This window comes from Ranitomeya imitator, chromosome 2, assembly GCF_032444005.1.
Source record: "Ranitomeya imitator isolate aRanImi1 chromosome 2, aRanImi1.pri, whole genome shotgun sequence".
Lineage (NCBI taxonomy): Eukaryota > Metazoa > Chordata > Amphibia > Anura > Dendrobatidae > Ranitomeya > Ranitomeya imitator.
The window spans coordinates 831,621,777-831,641,161 of record NC_091283.1 but is presented as its reverse complement, the minus strand read 5'-3'; the positions used below and the strand labels follow the sequence as shown (position 1 = coordinate 831,641,161).

At 43.5% G+C, this 19,385-nt stretch overlaps 1 protein-coding gene across 1 annotated transcript; it reads right to left on the bottom strand.

The window, feature by feature from the left end:
- Positions 1 to 9,380: 9,380 nt before the first annotated feature.
- Positions 9,381 to 14,120, bottom strand: LOC138667825 (killer cell lectin-like receptor subfamily F member 2). Its single transcript, XM_069755911.1, has 3 exons — positions 13,977 to 14,120; positions 12,105 to 12,217; positions 9,381 to 9,835 (listed from the first exon to the last, which is right to left on the bottom strand). The coding sequence occupies exons 1-3, from the start codon at positions 14,016 to 14,018 to the stop codon at positions 9,706 to 9,708; spliced, it is 285 nt and encodes a 94-aa protein (XP_069612012.1). The 5' UTR covers positions 14,019 to 14,120; the 3' UTR covers positions 9,381 to 9,705.
- Between the last annotated feature and the right edge of the window lie 5,265 nt (positions 14,121 to 19,385).

Below are 19,385 nucleotides of genomic sequence, written 5' to 3'. Positions count from 1 at the left end.
TTTCACTTTACGGCCGGCAGTCACTGAGTGCGGGAAGCAGACGGCAAGGGACCTGACGGACACCAGAATGTAAGTATGTGCTGTTTGTTTTTTTTTAGTTTTACGCTTGTAACCAGGGTAAACATCGGGTTACTAAGCGCGGCCCTGCGCTTAGTAACCCGATGTTTACCCTGGTTACAAGCGAACGCATCGCTAGATCGCATCGCTGGATCGGTGTCACACACACCGATCCAGCAATGACAGCGGGAGATCCAGCGACGAAAGAAAGTTCTAAACGATCTGCTACGACGTACGATTCTCAGCAGGATCCCTGATCGCTGCTGCGTGTCAGACACAGCGATATCGTAACGATATCACTGGAACGTCACGAATCGTACCGTCGTAGCGATCGAAATGGCAGTGTGTGACGGTACCCTTAGTCCTCAGCTATCAATGCTCTGACTCCCTATAAACAATAACTTAAAGGGAACCTGTCAGCAGTTTTGGCCAATATAAGATACGGCCACCGCCTTTCAGGACTTACAGTATCTACAGCAATCCGACCTGCAAGAGAAGAAAAATTTAGTGCTGTATATGAATACGTTCATGTTTGAAAAAGGTCATGATGTGCCGAAATGTCGATTGATTCATATCTGAATTAATTTGGGTCTGATTATTTAGTTTTGCTTTATCTATATATATAATCGTCTAAGGGGCACTTCCGTCTGTTTGTCTGTCTGTCTGTCTGTTTGTCTGTCACAGAATTCCCGCGTCGCTGATTGGTCGCTGCCGGCAGGCGGGCACAGTCTGGCTGCATTATACCGCGTTATGCCGTGGTGTAACGGAGTCCGTTAACGCTGCTATTAACCCTGTGTGACCAGCATCAATAGTAAAAAGATCTAATGTTAAAAATTATAAAAAAAAATAAAAAATCATTATATACTAACCTTCCGGCACCTTTCCCGCTCCTCGCGATCCTCCGGGCCATGCATTGCAGTCTCGCGAGATGATGATGTAGCTGCGTGAGCTGTGCTATATACTACGTGGCTGTGTTATATACTATGTTGTCATGATCCCAATGGGAGGGGATCACAAAAGGACAAGCACAAAAACATAACAAGCTCTAGGGTGATGGAACCTGAGCTGACCGCGATCCTGAACCTAAACACACAACTAGCAGTAGCCGGGGAACATGCCTACGATGATTCTAGACATCTCGCTCCAGCCGGAGGACTAACTTCCCCTATAAGAAGAAACACAGACCTCCCTTGCCTCCAGAGAAACACCCCACAGAAATAGCAGCCCCCCACATGTAATAACGGTGAAATGAGAGGAAAGCACATACGTAGTAATGAAAACAGAATCAGCAAAAATGAGGCCCGCTAAAGCTAGATAGCAGAGGATACAAAAGTGAACTGCGCGGTCAGCGAAAAACCCTACAAAAAACCATCCTGAAATTACTTGAACTCATGTGCCAACTCATGGAACATGACGAGTAATTTCAGCCCACTAGAGCAACCAGCAGCTAAGAATCAAATAACTGCAAGCTGGACAAAGACAAAAAGTAAGCAATACATAGAACAGGAAAATCAAAACTTAGCTTGTCCAGAAGAATACAAACGCAAGGAGCAGAGGTAAACAGACACGCTGATTACATTGACAGCCGGCGAGGAAATGACAAAGAAGCCAGGTTAAATAGGAAACACCCATAACCTGATGGAACAGGTGGACACCAGAGACTGCAGAAAACACAAGTCACCCAGTACCATCAGTAACCACCAGAGGGAGCCCAAAAACAGAACTCACAACAGTACCCCCCCTTGAGGAGGGGTCACCGAACCCTCACGAGAACCACCAGGGCGACCAGGATGAGCCCTATGAAAAGCACGGACCAAATCGGCAGCATGAACATCAGAGGCAATCACCCAAGAATTATCCTCCTGACCATAACCCTTCCACTTGACCAAATACTGGAGCTTCCGTCTGGAAACACGAGAATCCAAGATCTTCTCCACAACATACTCCAACTCACCCTCCACCAGCACCGGAGCAGGAGGCTCAATAGAAGGAACGACAGGTACCTCATACCTCCGCAACAACGACCGATGGAACACATTATGAATAGCAAACGATGCCGGGAGATCCAAATGAAACGACACAGGGTTAAGAATTTCCAAGATCTTATAGGGACCGATGAACCGAGGCTTGAACTTAGGAGAAGAGACCTTCATAGGAACAAAACGAGAAGACAACCACACCAAGTCCCCAACAAGAAGTCGAGGACCCACGCGGCGACGGCGATTAGCAAACTGCTGAGCCTTCTCCTGGGACAACCTCAAATTGTCCACCACATGACTCCAAATCCGATGCAACCTATCCACCACCATGTCCACTCCAGGACAATCAGAAGGCTCCACCTGACCAGAGGAAAAACAAGGATGAAACCCCGAATTACAAAAGAAAGGAGAAACCAAGGTAGCAGAACTAGCCCGATTATTAAGGGCAAACTCGGCAAGCGGCAAAAAGGAAACCCAGTCATCCTGATCAGCAGAAACAAAACACCTTAAATAAGTTTCCAAAGTCTGATTAGTTCGTTCCGTCTGGCCATTCGTCTGGGGATGGAACGCAGACGAAAAGGACAAATCAATGCCCATTTTAGCACAGAACGTCCGCCAAAATCTAGACACAAACTGGGATCCTCTGTCAGAAACGATGTTCTCCGGAATCCCATGCAAACGAACCACGTTCTGAAAAAACAGAGGGACCAACTCAGAGGAGGAAGGTAACTTAGGCAAGGGTACCAGATGAACCATTTTAGAAAAGCGGTCACACACAACCCATATGACGGACATTTTTTGAGAGACAGGGAGATCCGAAATAAAGTCCATGGAAATGTGCGTCCAAGGCCTCTTCGGGATAGGCAAAGGTAACAACAATCCACTGGCCTGAGAACAGCAAGGCTTAGCCCGAGCGCAAACTCCACAAGACTGCACGAAAGAACGCACATCCCTCGACAAGGAAGGCCACCAAAAAGACCTGGCCACCAAGTCTCTAGTACCAAATATTCCAGGATGACCTGCCAACACAGAAGAATGAACCTCGGAGATGACTCTACTGGTCCAATTATCCGGAACAAACAGTCTTTCCGGCGGACAACGATCAGGTCTATCCGCCTGAAACTCCTGCAAAGCACATCGCAAGTCTGGGGAGACCGGCGACAAAATCACCCCATCCCTAAGGATACCAGTAGGCTCAGAATTTCCAGGGGAGTCAGGCACAAAACTACTAGAAAGAGCATCCGCCTTCACATTCTTTGAACCTGGCAGGTATGAAACCACAAAATTGAAACGGGAGAAAAACAGTGACCAACGAGCCTGTCTAGGATTCAGACGCTTGGCAGACTCAAGGTACATCAGATTTTTGTGATCAGTCAAGACCACCACACGATGTCTAGCACCCTCAAGCCAATGACGCCACTCCTCAAATGCCCACTTCATGGCCAAAAGCTCCCGATTACCAACATCATAATTCCGTTCAGCGGGCGAAAATTTTCTAGAAAAGAACGCACATGGCTTCATCACTGAGCCATCGGAACTTCTCTGTGACAAAACCGCCCCCGCTCCGATCTCGGAAGCATCAACCTCAACCTGAAAAGGAAGCGACGTATCTGGCTGACGCATCACGGGAGCAGAAGAAAACCGGCGCTTAAGTTCCCGAAAGGCCTCCACAGCCACAGGAGACCAATCAGTAACATCAGCACCCTTTTTAGTCAAATCCGTCAAAGGCTTAACCACACTAGAAAAATTAGTTATGAAGCGACGATAAAAATTAGCAAAGCCCAAGAACTTCTGTAGACTCTTAAGAGATTTAGGCTGCGTCCAGTCACAAATAGCCTGAAACTTGACGGGATCCATCTCAATAGTAGAAGGGGAAAAAATATACCCCAAAAAAGAAATCTTCTGGACTCCAAAGAGACATTTAGAACCCTTTACAAACAAAGAATTGGCCCGCAGGACCTGAAACACCTTCCTGACCTGCTGAACATGAGACTCCCAGTCATCAGAAAAAACCAAAATATCATCCAAATACACGATAATAAATTTATCCAGATATTCACGGAAAATATCGTGCATAAAAGACTGGAAGACAGAAGGAGCATTAGAAAGTCCAAAAGGCATCACCAAATACTCGAAATGGCCCTCAGGCGTATTAAATGCGGTTTTCCACTCATCACCCTGCCTTATCCGCACAAGATTATACGCACCCCTAAGATCAATCTTAGTGAACCATCTAGCCCCCTCAATGCGAGCAAACAAATCAGTCAACAATGGCAAAGGATACTGATATTTGACTGTAATCTTATTCAAAAGACGATAATCTATGCAAGGCCTCAAGGAACCATCTTTCTTAGCCACAAGAAAAAAACCTGCTCCCAAAGGGGACGAAGACGGACGGATATGCCCCTTTTCCAAGGACTCCTTAATATAATTCCGCATAGCAGTATGCTCAGGCACTGACAGATTGAACAAACGACCTTTAGGGAACTTACTGCCAGGAATCAAATCTATAGCACAATCGCAATCCCTGTGAGGAGGAAGCGAACTGAGCTTAGGTTCCTCAAAAACCTCCCGATAATCAGACAAAAATACCGGAACCTCAGAAGGAGTAGATGAAGCGATAGAAATCGGAGATGCATCATCATGAACCCCCTGACATCCCCAGCTTAACACAGACATTGTTTTCCAGTCCAGGACTGGGTTATAAGTTTGTAACCATGGCAGCCCAAGCACTAAGACATCATGTAAATTATACAGTACCAGGAAGCGAATCACCTCCTGATGAACGGGAGTCATACGCATGGTCACTTGTGTCCAGTACTGAGGTTTATTCATAGCCAAAGGTGTAGAGTCAATTCCTTTCAAAGGAATAGGAACTTCCAGAGGTTCCAGACTAAACCCACAGCGTTTGGCAAATGACCAATCCATAAGACTCAGGGCAGCGCCTGAATCCACATAGGCATCGACGGAAATGGATGATAATGAACAAATCAGCATCACAGACAGAATGAACTTAGACTGTAAAGTACCAATGGCAACAGACTTATCAACCTTTTTTGTGCGTTTAGAGCATGCTGATATAACATGAGCTGAATCACCACAATAAAAACACAATCCATTTTTCCGCCTATAATTTTGCCGTTCACTTCTGGACTGAATTCTATCACATTGCATTATCTCAGGTGCCTGTTCAGAAGACACCACCAAATGGTGCACAGATTTGCGCTCCCGTAAACGCCGATCAATCTGAATAGCCATAGTCATGGACTCGTTCAGACCTGTAGGCGCCGGAAACCCCACCATAACATCTTTAATGGCCTCAGAAAGACCATCTCTGAATTTTGCAGCCAGAGCGCACTCATTCCACTGAGTAAGTACCGACCATTTCCGAAATTTCTGACAATATATTTCTGCTTCATCTTGCCCCTGAGAGAGAGCTAATAAAGATTTTTCAGCCTGAATCTCTAGGTTAGGTTCCTCATAGAGCAAACCCAATGCCAGAAAAAACGCATCCACATTGAGCAACGCAGGATCCCCTGGTGCCAATGCAAATGAACAATTCTGAGGATCCCCCTGCAGGAAAGATATAACAATCTTGACCTGCTGAGCAGGGTCTCCAGAGGAGCGAGATTTCAAGGAAAGAAACAACTTGCAATTATTCCTAAAATTCAAAAAACTAGATCTATCTCCAGAAAAAAACTCTGGGACAGGAATTCTAGGTTCAGAGATAGGCGTATGTACAACAAAATCTTGTATATTTTGAACCTTAGCAGCAAGATTATTCAGGCTGGAAGCCAAACTCTGGACGTCCATGATAAACAGCTGAAGTCAGAGCCATTCAAAGATTAAGAGGAGGAAAAAAAAAAAAAAATCCTCAGACTACTTTTCCTCCTACTTCAGCCAAAACGATGACCAAATTATATTTATGGGCCGGCTATACTGTCATGATCCCAATGGCAGGGGATCACAAAAGGACAAGCACAAAAACATAACAAGCTCTAGGGTGATGGAACCTGAGCTGACCGCGATCCTGAACCTAAACACACAACTAGCAGTAGCCGGGGAACGTGCCTACGATGATTCTAGATGTCTCGCTCCATCCGGAGGACTAACTTCCCCTATAAGAAGAAACACAGACCTCCCTTGCCTCCAGAGAAACACCCCACAGAAATAGCAGCCCCCCACATGTAATAACGGTGAAATGAGAGGAAAGCACATACGTAGTAATGAAAACAGAATCAGCAAAAATGAGGCCCGCTAAAGCTAGATAGCAGAGGATACAAAAGTGAACTGCGCGGTCAGCGAAAAACCCTACAAAAAACCATCCTGAAATTACTTGAACTCATGTGCCAACTCATGGAACATGAGGAGTAATTTCAGCCCACTAGAGCAACCAGCAGATAAGAATCAAATAACTGCAAGCTGGACAAAGACAAAAAGTAAGCAAAACATAGAACAGGAAAATCAAAACTTAGCTTGTCCAGAAGAATACAAACACAGGGAGCAGAGGTAAACAGACACGCTGATTACATTGATAGCCGGCGAGGAAATGACAAAGAAGCCAGGTGAAATAGGAAACACCCATAACCTGATGGAACAGGTGGACACCAGAGACTGCAGAAAACACAAGTCACCCAGTACCATCAGTAACCACCAGAGGGAGCCCAAAAACAGAACTCACAACACTATGTGGGCTGTGCTATATACTACGTAGCTGTGCAATATACATGGCTGGGCAATATACTACATGGCTATGTTATATACTACGTGGCTGTGCTATATACTTGTGCAATATACATGGCTGGGCAATATACTATGTAGCTGTGCTATATACTATGTGGCTGTGTTATTACTATGTGGGCTGTTATATATTACGTGGGCTGTGTTATATACTACGTGGGCTGTGCTATATATTGCATGGGCTGTGTTATACACTGCGTGGGCTGTGTTATACACTGCGTGGGCTGTGTTATACACTGCGTGGGCTGTGCTATATACTACGTGGGCTGTTATACACTGCGTGGGCTGTGTTATATACTACGTGGGCTGTGCTATATAGATGCATAGTGACAGTTAGTGTTTTCTGCATAGAGGTAGAAGATTTTTCTATAACGCATTATAGAATTGTTTTATGGTCATGTCTAGGTTCAGGCTTTCATGTTCGAAGTTAAGTGATTATGTTTCATTTCTTCAGAAAAGAGAAGCTGTTGTGGCTGGAAACATTTGTGGTATTCAGGATGTTTACTTTTATGCTTCACACTGACCACCACAATTCTGTGGAGATCAGCTTCATGTCAGACACTGCAGTAATAGGAAAACACTACTACCATGTGTGACCTTGAATTGATATCTACAAGTAAAAAATAAAGTTTGAATAAATGTTGTAATTATACATTATAAACAGTAAATATTAATCACGAAGAGGAAGTACAAAAGTACTCCCATGGCTGTGATCCAAATTATATTAAAAAGTCCTCAATGTTGTAATGAAAACAGCCAACAAGCTGCTGTTAACTGAGAACTGGCTTTTATTGATTTTTTCAACTATAGGTTCGCTCACACTTGCATATAAAAAATCTGATTGCACTTGGACTTTAATGAGGCAATGCTCATCTGCAAATTTTTCCTCAGCTGCAATCGGGATGAGGAAACAAAATCGAAATGCTGTGTATGGCCATGTATATGTCACTATGTGATGGCTTGAAGTAAGGGAGAGGGGCATACAAGTGTCCCTAGAACTCGAACCCCAACAATCCCTGTCCCAGGGGTACTCTTGATGGTAGAGAGACCTGGGTCTCCAACCTTAATATGCTCCCATTAAACCCTAATCTGTACCCTTCCCCACCCCATGAGGCATAGAATAGAAATGTAAGGGAAACCAGACACAAAGACAGACATGGATAACTGAAGCCACTATCACCCAAAGACAGTCACCAAAAATATGGAGGTTAGGGAAATGCAGGAACAACAAACCAAATAGGAATAAGGACAAGGCACTAAACACCCAAGCTGCTACAGCACACAGATCACTACTACTACTCCAAACTACACAGATCAACTCTTTCCAGGAAGAAGGTTCTTTCACCAGCAGTACAAAACTCCCAGAGCCAGTATATACAGTTGTGTGAAAAAGTATTTACCCTCGTCCTGATTTCCTATTCTTTTGCATGTTTATCTCACTTAAATGTTTCAGATCACCAAACAAATTTAAATATTAGACAAAGAGAACTCAAGTAAACACAAAATGCAGTTTTTAAATGGAAGTTTTTTTTATTAAGGGACAAAAGAAATCCAAACCTACAGTGCACTGTGTAAAAAATTGAATGCCCCATAAACCTAATAACTGGTTGGGCAACCTTAACAGCAACAACTGGCAGTGGGTCTTTTACATTGCTCTGAAGGAATTTTGGCCCACTCATCTTTGCAGAATTGTTAAAATTCAGCCACATTGGAAGGATTCTGAGCATGAACTGCTTTTTAAGGTTATGCCACAGCATCTCAATCAGATTAAGGTCAGTTCTTTGACTAGGTCACTCCAAAGTCTTAATTTTGTTTTTCTTAAGTCAGTTAGAGGTGCACTTGATGGTGTGTTTTGCATCATTGGTCTGCTGCATAACCACAAGTGCGCTTCAGATTGTGGGCACAAAAAAATGGATGGACATTCTCCTTCAGGATTTCTTGGTAGACAGCAGAATTATTGGTTCCATTTACCACTGCAAGTCTTCCAGGTCCTAAAGCATCAAAGCAGCCACAGACCATCACACTACCACCACCATATTTTACTGTTGGCTTGATGTTCCTTTTCTAAAATGCTCTGTTACTTCTACATCAGATGTAATGGGGCATACAGTGGTTATGGAAAGTTTTCATACCCCTTTATATTTTACACTCTTTGCTTCATTGCAGCCATTTGGTAAATTCACGAAGTAGCCTATGCTGGATCCCAATATGTAACATAGTAACATAGTTAGCAAGGCTGAAAAATACATTTGTCCATCCAGTTCAGCCTATATTCCATCAGAATAAATCACCAGATCTACAGTACATCCTTATAAAGAACCTAATAACTGTAAGATACAACATTGCTACGCTCCAGGAATTCAACCAGGCCTCTCTTGAACCCCTCAACTGAGTTCACCATCACCACCTCCTCAGGCAAGCAATTCCAAATTCTCACTGCCCTAACAGTAAAGAATCCTCTTCTATGTTGGGGCAAAAACCTTCTCTCTTCAACACGCAAAGAATGCCCCCTTGTGACCGTCACATTCCTTGGTATAAACAGATCCTCGTAGAGATATTTGTATTGTCCCCTTATATACTTATACATGGTTATTAGAGGAGGAGGAGTTTGTCTTTAAGAACTGTAAATGTGGACTAATAAACATCAAGATACTATACAGATGTGAAGTTTTGTTATCGAATTACTTGTCCACTCAACTGGCCAGGAAACATGATGAAACATGATAAAACATGATGAAACCACACAATTGGGGTTTAGTTAAATGCATCTTCATTGCCATAATATGATGTGTTCTAATCAAGCTAGCAACGGTGAGATTCAAGACAAATCCTGTGGACAAGTCATAAATGTCGAAGATGATAACAACCTTTCACGGCTTAATTCACAGGTTTCTGAGGGGTTACTTTGAGAGGTTGATGCCACTTTGCACTAGCTTAGGTCAATCTTTGCAGCGTTCTTTAGACATATTGTTCCGTATTTTCTATTGCAGTCATCCTGATAATAACCGGATTTAGTCATTAATGTGCAGCTTTCTGGTGACTGCACCTTGAACTTGAACCTGAATAGAAAGAAAATACATGAATAAAAATTAAAGTTGTCCATCGCCTCTCACGTCCACATCAAGAGAATGTGCTGCCAGCACTGCATCTATGGCCACTGGCCAGGTCTCATGGATGGATGGCTGGTATTGTACCTGTGTCTTAATCAGATTAATAGGTCAGGTGAACAAAACCTGCTGATACCTGGCAGGAGGCTGTCAGTGCCATGTGAGCAGCGCCTCTCACCTCCTCATACAAAATGTATACTTTTTAGGCACACTTACTGCTATTTCACAGAACATGTCTCTATTTTTTAAATGTCTTTTTAAACAATTGTATTCCAAAGTGCACGAGTTTATTATCTGGACTCTACTTTTTGAAGTGCTGATGATTAAGACCAAAGATATACTGCCACATGCGTCATGTAAATTGAAGCGCACGGTATCACATTGTAACATTGCACCTAATGATTGTCTATGAAATCGCATTGTGACCCAGGCCTGCAATTCGAAAGGCGTAAAAGATCCAAGCTTGATTTTTGGGCCCAGGTCAGACATGGCTTTGTCATCACAATGGACTCAAATACATCTCATGTGTGGCTACGACCTGTCTACAATTTGACAATCTGTTTTTTTTAGTAGCCAAATTGCAGAATTGCAAATATAAGCATAGACTGTTACATATAAGTCGATGTGAAAGACAGAACAATCAAATGCCAGTTTGTAAAGGACACTGCTAATGGGGCAGAGAGCTAAAAATAGTTTGCGTGGTCATTTTGTTTAAACCCTTTGAAGACCAATCTATATTGTACCTTCACGACCAAGCAATATATTTATCTTTAACTTCATTCTATGGCTGGTTTATTCTATTGGCATTACCAACTATGTGTTTTTTTTTATGGTTTACTGAAATTTAAAAAATATATATTTTTTAATTAATTTAATAGGTACCATATCTTTTGAGGATAGTTTGTACTTTTATAAAGTAAGCTTTTACTTTCTTACTTCCCTACAGACCTTGGAGCAATGATCCCTTGATTGTTCACATTAAGATACATAGTATTGCAATCCAATTGCCTTCCATAGAATTTTCAAGTTTTATTTAATTAACTGACTGAAATGTCAAAGATGATCTTTCAACACTTTTAGCATGTTAAATTAGCCATAACATGGAATAGTGGCTGCAGAGCTGATTAACACTTAAAAAAGATTCCTCATCTCTGTTCCAAAGATATTAGCTTGTAAAACGGGTTAGAGATTCTTCTCTCGGGGCGTGTACTGTGACCAATCATAAGTAGGTGTCCTGCAGGGGAAAGAGGAACATGCTCCCACTAGGTCAGAAGATCATGTCTCTTCCTGTGAGATGTGACTCACAACCCTGATCACAGCCCTGATTTGTGTATTTACTTTGTAGTATAGAGCAGAGTTGAGTGTCATTACACCTTGTGTGGGATACAGCTGAGATGACAGTGCTGTGAGAGGAGAGCTGAAGCTGCAGATGTGATTATAAATCACATTCAGCTCATCTGTTCTCAAACTCCCCCCACACTGACTGCCATGTGATGAATCACACTCAGTTCTGCTGTGTACCTCTCCCCCCACACCGACTGTGTTGAGAGGAAAGCTAAAGGTATAATCCCATTCAGTTCTGTGGTGTACCTCCCCTCACACTGACTGCAATGACATAAAAACTGAAAGTGTTTGTAATCACACTGAGCTATGTGCTATACTACAGAGTAACTGTAGAGATAAGGGCTATCTGTCATTACATGTTTCGCAGGAGAAGGCTTGTCCTTTTGATCTTCTGGGAGTGCGTTCTTCTTTCTTCTGCATGATGCCTTCTGCTTATGATTGGTTAATTTCATGGAGGGTAAATTGGGAATATGTACATGTTACCAGAGACAGATCTTTGGTAATGCCCATTGGGCTTCTCATAAATTATAGCCTAAACTTTACAAGTTAATATCTCCACAATTGAAAGCATAAATTGGATAATAAAAACTATGTTTTATTCAGCTCTGCAGCCACTATTCCATGATGAGGCCAGACTGGTGAAAGATCCTCTTTAATCCACTGACGCTCAATGACCACATTGCCAAGTATCTATGTGTTGTCAGGGATGGCCACCCCTGTCAAACAATGTAGGTGCTGCAATTGGTATTGATAGTGGCATCTATGAGTTGGGTTAAGAGGTTTCTTTGGCGTCATTGGGGTACATGACATTATTATATGAAGTTTCCAAGAGTGTATTTTTGTGACTTATGTATGTTATATTGAGAGAGACACTTACAAGCTGCTGTTATAATATTCTTCATCTACCCATCTCCATGCATCTCCATCACGGTGAAGTCCTATCCAATATGTGTCATTTACTCGCTGTTGCAGCGTTCTCTCTATGAACCCCTGTAACAAATATAGAACATTCTTTATAGCGTTCACATGCATTACACAGTGTGCACACATATAAATATATATACACCACACACACATAAACAGAAATACAGACACATCTTAATACTGTATATACTTCCCTTGTAATGTCTTCACAGCCTGATCCGTCCAGATATGACCGGATGCCAGAATTCCAAGCTGCGGAAGTTCAACGACCTCCATATTGGGACACCCAATTGATGGGTGTCTCAATATGGAAACTGCTGGTGGTACCAGCCTCTTGTGCGGTACCACCAGCGGAACAATGTCGCACCACACACAAACACACACACACTGTATACGCCGTACGCATCACACACACACAAGCTGTATACGCCATACGCAGCCTATTGCGTGGTACCACCAGCGGAATACCGTCGTGAACACGCCACTGCTGGGATCAGCCTAATGATTCACTGACCGCCACCATCTTTGTACAGGAGGAGCCCATGCGCAGTTTTAATGTGACCGCCGCTATCTATCTGCACAAAGATGGTGGTGGTCTGATTTACTGCACCTGCGTGAATTCCGCGCAGGCGCAGTGAATCATTCAGCTGATCCCGGCGGCAGATGTGCGACGTGTCTACAGGCAGAGGAAGGCGGTCATATTAAAGGGGTTCATTTTAAAAATTGTCTGTGTCTGACCGTAAACGGAGCATACCACATCTCCTGGGCAGGGAAGGAAGCAACATGTTATGGAACTGCAACACAGAACTAGGGTAGAAAGGAGAAAACTGACCCTGCACTATGACTAGGCTGATACTCTACAATGGAGTGGGCGACCCATTCCTTGCGAATAGACCCACCGACGATCCTAGGTTAATCTCAAGCAAAGACCTATAGATAGGGGGAATGGGGTCCCTAAAAGATCTAAGGACTGGGTACAAAAACGGGTCACCCCCTAATAGAAAACACAGAATTGCTGCAGAAACCAACAGAAAGCAGAAACTAAGACTAGCAAAACCAGAGGTCCCAGTACTGCACAAATTACATAAACAGAAGACAAAGCAAAGCACCAAGCCAGAACTCAAGCAGATTAACACTGTTGTCCAGCAAGGAATGGGAGGCAGGTGCTGGTTAATAAAGGGTGATACAATCACCTGACCCAAGACAAACCCAGCACCAGGGAAAAAGACCAGCAGCCAGAAAACCACAACAAGAAAATGGTGGATAGTCAAAAACTAAACAGATTCTAAGACAAAAGACAATACTGAAATTACAGCAGGGGATCACAGAAAATTTCTTTTGTTAGGTAAAATATTTCACTGACTATTTTTAAGCAATATTTTACCTCACAAAATGTATCCTCTGCGATCTCCTGCTGTAATGTCAGTATTGTGTTTGAGGGGAGAACACAGCACAGGAAGGAGAGAGACAGGGGGGATAGCACATGGGGTAGACAGGTCAAAGAAGAGAGCACAGACGGGAGAAGTCAGCACATGGGGAAAGAGAGAGAGGATAGGTGGGTGAGCACATGGGAGGGAAGAGACTCTCAATGCTGCAAAGCCTGCCCCCATCGCGACATTACCGCCCTCCTGATGCGTTAGCATCGGGCCTCCATCTAGTCAGTATACAACAGTCACAAACACACACATATCAGTATACAGCACACACCAGACACGCACACATACACAACGTACATACTACACACAACACACACACATACGGTATAATTCAGCAAACTAACGCTGGTTTTCTAGCTTCACAGTACCTTTACACAAAGACATCTTACCTTTTCTTCTTGGTTCTTAATGACCAGTAAATCGGCTCCCATCACCTTACAATCATCCCGGCTCTGGTTCCATGTTCTGTTTGTTTCAGTTGAATAGTAATAACAGTGATCTCCATGTGGCAGCCAATTATAAGGACATAGCTGACATCCTGAAAGTTTTTTGATTATAAATATTTTTTAATTATCTTTCTTAAATTTTTCAATATTCTAAAAAAAAGAGCTGTCATTGTGAGACTGCTAAAATAATTAAGAGTTAAGATGCTACAAAAAAGACGGAAATATAAATAATAAAAAAAGTTACCAAAAGGTTGAAAGCCTAAATTTAAAAATAAAAAAGGTATTTGTGGACGGCACTTTTTATCCATCTAGGCGACAAACATACCTTCAGAGATGACACGTGTCTCTTATCAGACTTTTCCCATTTTTTTAAGATTTTGCAACTGTAAAACTCTGCTTAATCTGAAGTATAGCATAATAATTCAAATGGAAATGTACTCCTTTATATCTCACTATAAATAGCAAGATCTTTTGAGTATCATGGGGGAGTTGTGGAAATCTGACGTTGGCAACCCTGGCCTGTGCTGACTCCAGAGGTACATAATAGGTCCACTTTACAGTTTATCACTAGTTACATTTAGATTATAATATGTTTTATGGGGGCTCTTTATCAATTAAAAAGTGGCCTTCTCCTGCCGGCAGATCCTGTTATACCTCATCCCGACTCTTACAAGTGTCATAACTTTTTTATTTTTCAGTCGGCAAAGCGGTATGAGTTCTTTACTTTACCATTTAATGTACTGAAAAATAAGGAAACAAATTTCAAATGAGATGGAATAGTGAAAAAATTGTAATTCTGCCATTGTCTTTTTGTGTTTCACTTTTTTACGGAGTTCATTTTGCTGTAAAAATAACAGTTAAGACAAGAGAACTACCGACAACCGGTAGGAGCACAGTGGCGAACCAAGAATAAGGAGATGTTATAATACTCCCTTTAGCCCATTTACGGAATGTTGGATCTTTAAAAAATAAACATTTAGTAAAGGGTAGAAACATTGGTGTTCTCAATTTCCAAGGAACACTAATCATAAAACTGTCCCTGCTTTTTGTTTTTTTACTTGGACCAGCACTCCTCCCATATTGCACAGGTGCTTTTAATCAGCACAAGACTACAAGGGGGCTCTGCCTATTTTTGCTCTCAGTTCACAGTCTTATCTGGTTGGCTAGAGAAACCAGATGAGTTAGCGACTGTCACGGGTGTTATGAAGGCAATCCAGTGACACAGTGTGCCAGCAATCAGAGCACATACAGTGATCTGACAATAACCCAAAAACAATAGAACGAGCTCTGAGACGTGGAATCTCTGTAGACTGCAACCTGAACCTATCCTAAACACAACTAAAGGTGGCTGTGGATTGCGCCTGACAATACCTATGCAACTCGGCACAGCCTGAGGAGCTGACTAGCCTGAAGATAGAAAAACAAGCCTGATTTGCCTCAGAGAAATACCCCAAAGGAAAAGGCAGCCCCCCACATATAATGACTGTTAGTAAGATGAAAAGACAAACGTAGGGATGAAATAGATTCAGCAAAGTGAGGCCCGATATTCTAGATAGAGCGAGGATAGCAAAGAAAACTTTGCAGTCTACAAAAAACCCTAAAGCAAAAAACCACGCAAAGGGGGCAAAAAGACCCACCGTGCCGAACTAACGGCATGGCGGTACACCCTTTGCGTCTCAGAGCTTCCAGCAAAACGAAATGACAAGCTGGACAGAAAAAGTAGCAACAAAAGCAAAGAAGCAGTTATCTAAGCAGAACAGCAGGCCACAGGAAAGATCCAGAAGCTCAGATCCAACACTGGAACATTGACTAGGAGCAAGGAAGACAGAATCAGGCGGAGTTAAATAACAAAGAAGCCAACGAGCTCACCAGAACACCTGAGGGAGGAAGCTCAGAAGCCGCAGTACCACTTGTGACCACAGGAGTGAATTCAGCCACAGAATTCACAACAGTACCCCCCCCTTGAGGAGGGGTCACCGAACCCTCACCAGAGCCCCCAGGCCGACCAGGATGAGCCACATGAAAGGCACGAACAAGATCTGGAGCATGGACATCAGAGGCAAAAACCCAGGAATTATCTTCCTGAGCATAACCCTTCCATTTAACCAGATACTGGAGTCTCCGTCTAGAAACACGAGAATCCAAAATTTTCTCCACAATATACTCCAATTCCCCCTCCACCAAAACCGGGGCAGGAGGCTCAACAGAAGGAACCATAGGTGCCACGTATCTCCGCAACAACGACCTATGGAATACATTATGTATGGAAAAGGAGTCTGGGAGGGTCAGACGAAAAGACACAGGATTGAGAATCTCAGAAATCCTATATGGACCAATAAAACGAGGTTTAAATTTAGGAGAGGAAACCTTCATAGGAATATGACGAGAAGATAACCAAACCAGATCCCCAACACGAAGTCGGGGACCCACACGGCATCTGCGATTAGCGAAAAGTTGAGCCTTCTCCTGGGACAAGGTCAAATTGTCAACTACCTGAGTCCAGATCTGCTGCAACCTGTCCACCACAGAATCCACACCAGGACAGTCCGAAGACTCAACCTGTCCTGAAGAGAAACGAGGATGGAACCCAGAATTGCAGAAAAATGGAGAGACCAAGGTAGCCGAGCTGGCCCGATTATTAAGGGCGAACTCAGCCAACGGCAAAAAGGACACCCAATCATCCTGGTCAGCAGAAACAAAACATCTCAGATATGTTTCCAAGGTCTGATTGGTTCGTTCGGTCTGGCCATTAGTCTGAGGATGGAAAGCCGAGGAAAAAGATAGGTCAATGCCCATCCTACCACAAAAGGCTCGCCAAAACCTTGAAACAAACTGGGAACCTCTGTCAGAAACAATATTCTCAGGAATGCCATGCAAACGAACCACATGCTGGAAGAACAAAGGCACCAAATCAGAGGAGGAAGGCAATTTAACCAAGGGCACCAGATGGACCATTTTAGAAAAGCGATCACAGACCACCCAAATGACTGACATCTTTTGAGAAACGGGAAGGTCAGAAATGAAATCCATCGAAATATGTGTCCAAGGCCTCTTTGGGACCGGCAAGGGCAAAAGCAACCCACTGGCACGTGAACAGCAGGGCTTAGCCCGAGCACAAATCCCACAGGACTGCACAAAAGTACGTACATCCCGTGACAGAGATGGCCACCAGAAGGATCTAGCCACTAACTCTCTGGTACCAAAGATTCCAGGATGACCAGTCAACACCGAACAATGAAGTTCAGAGATAAGTTTATTAGTCCACCTATCAGGGACGAACAGTTTCTCCGCCGGACAACGATCAGGTTTATTCGCCTGAAATTTTTGCAACACTCGCCGCAAATCAGGGGAGATGGCAGACACAATGACTCCTTCCTTGAGGATACTCGCCGGCTCAGATGAACCCGGAGAGTCGGGCACAAAACTCCTAGACAGAGCATCCGCCTTCACATTTTTAGAGCCCGGAAGGTACGAAATCACAAAATCGAAGCGGGCAAAAAATAACGACCAACGGGCCTGTCTAGGATTCAAGCGCTTGGCAGACTCGAGATAAGTAAGGTTCTTATGATCAGTCAATACCACCACGCGATGCTTAGCTCCTTCAAGCCAATGACGCCATTCCTCGAATGCCCACTTCATGGCCAGCAACTCTCGGTTGCCCACATCATAATTACGCTCAGCAGCCGAAAACTTCCTGGAAAAGAAAGCACAAGGTTTCAACACTGAGCAACCAGAACCTCTCTGTGACAAAACCGCCCCTGCTCCAATCTCAGAAGCATCAACCTCGACCTGGAACGGAAGAGAAACATCTGGTTGACACAACACAGGGGCAGAACAAAAACGATGCTTCAACTCCTGAAAAGCTTCCACAGCAGCAGAAGGCCAATTAATCAAATCAGCACCCTTCTTGGTCAAATCAGTCAATGGTTTGGCAATGCTAGAAAAATTACAGATGAAGCGACGATAAAAATTAGCAAAGCCCAGGAATTTTTGCAGACTTTTCAGAGATGTCGGCTGAGTCCAATCCTGGATGGCTTGGACCTTAACCGGATCCATCTCGATAGTAGAAGGGGAAAAGATGAACCCCAAAAATGAAACTTTCTGCACACCGAAGAGACACTTTGATCCCTTCACAAACAAAGAATTAGCACGCAGGACCTGGAAAACCATTCTGACCTGCTTCACATGAGAGTCCCAATCATCTGAGAAGATCAAAATGTCATCCAAGTAAACAATCAGGAATTTATCCAGATACTCACGGAAGATGTCATGCATAAAAGACTGAAACACAGATGGAGCATTGGCAAGTCCGAACGGCATCACTAGATACTCAAAATGACCCTCGGGCGTATTAAATGCAGTTTTCCATTCATCTCCTTGCCTGATTCTCACCAGATTATACGCACCACGAAGATCTATCTTAGTGAACCAACTAGCCCCCTTAATCCGAGCAAACAAGTCAGATAACAATGGCAAGGGATACTGAAATTTAACAGTGATCTTATTAAGAAGGCGGTAATCAATACACGGTCTCAGCGAACCATCCTTCTTGGCTACAAAAAAGAACCCTGCTCCCAGTGGTGATGACGATGGGCGAATATGTCCCTTCTCCAGGGATTCCTTCACATAACTGCGCATAGCAGCGTGTTCAGGCACGGATAAATTAAATAATCGACCTTTAGGGAATTTACTACCAGGAATCAAATTGATAGCACAATCACAATCCCTATGCGGAGGTAGGGCATCGGACTTGGGCTCTTCAAATACATCCTGATAATCAGACAAGAACTCTGGGACCTCAGAAGGAGTGGATGACGAAATAGACAAAAATGGAACATCACCATGTACCCCCTGACAACCCCAGCTGGATACCGACATAGAGTTCCAATCCAATACAGGATTATGGGTTTGCAGCCATGGCAACCCCAACACAACCACATCATGCAGATTATGTAGCACCAGAAAGCGAATAACTTCCTGATGTGCAGGAGCCATGCACATGGTCAGCTGGGTCCAGTACTGAGGTTTATTCTTGGCCAAAGGTGTAGCATCAATTCCTCTCAACGGAATAGGACACCGCAAAGGCTCCAAGAAAAACCCACAACGTTTAGCATAATCCAAATCCATCAGATTCAGGGCAGCGCCTGAATCCACAAACGCCATGACAGAATACCATGACAAAGAGCATATCAAGGTAATGGACAGAAGGAATTTGGATTGTACAGTACCAATGACGGCAGACCTATCGAACCGCTTAGTGCGCTTAGGACAATGAGAAATAGCATGAGTGGAATCACCACAGTAGAAACACAGCCCATTCAGACGTCTGTGTTCTTGCCGTTCAACTCTGGT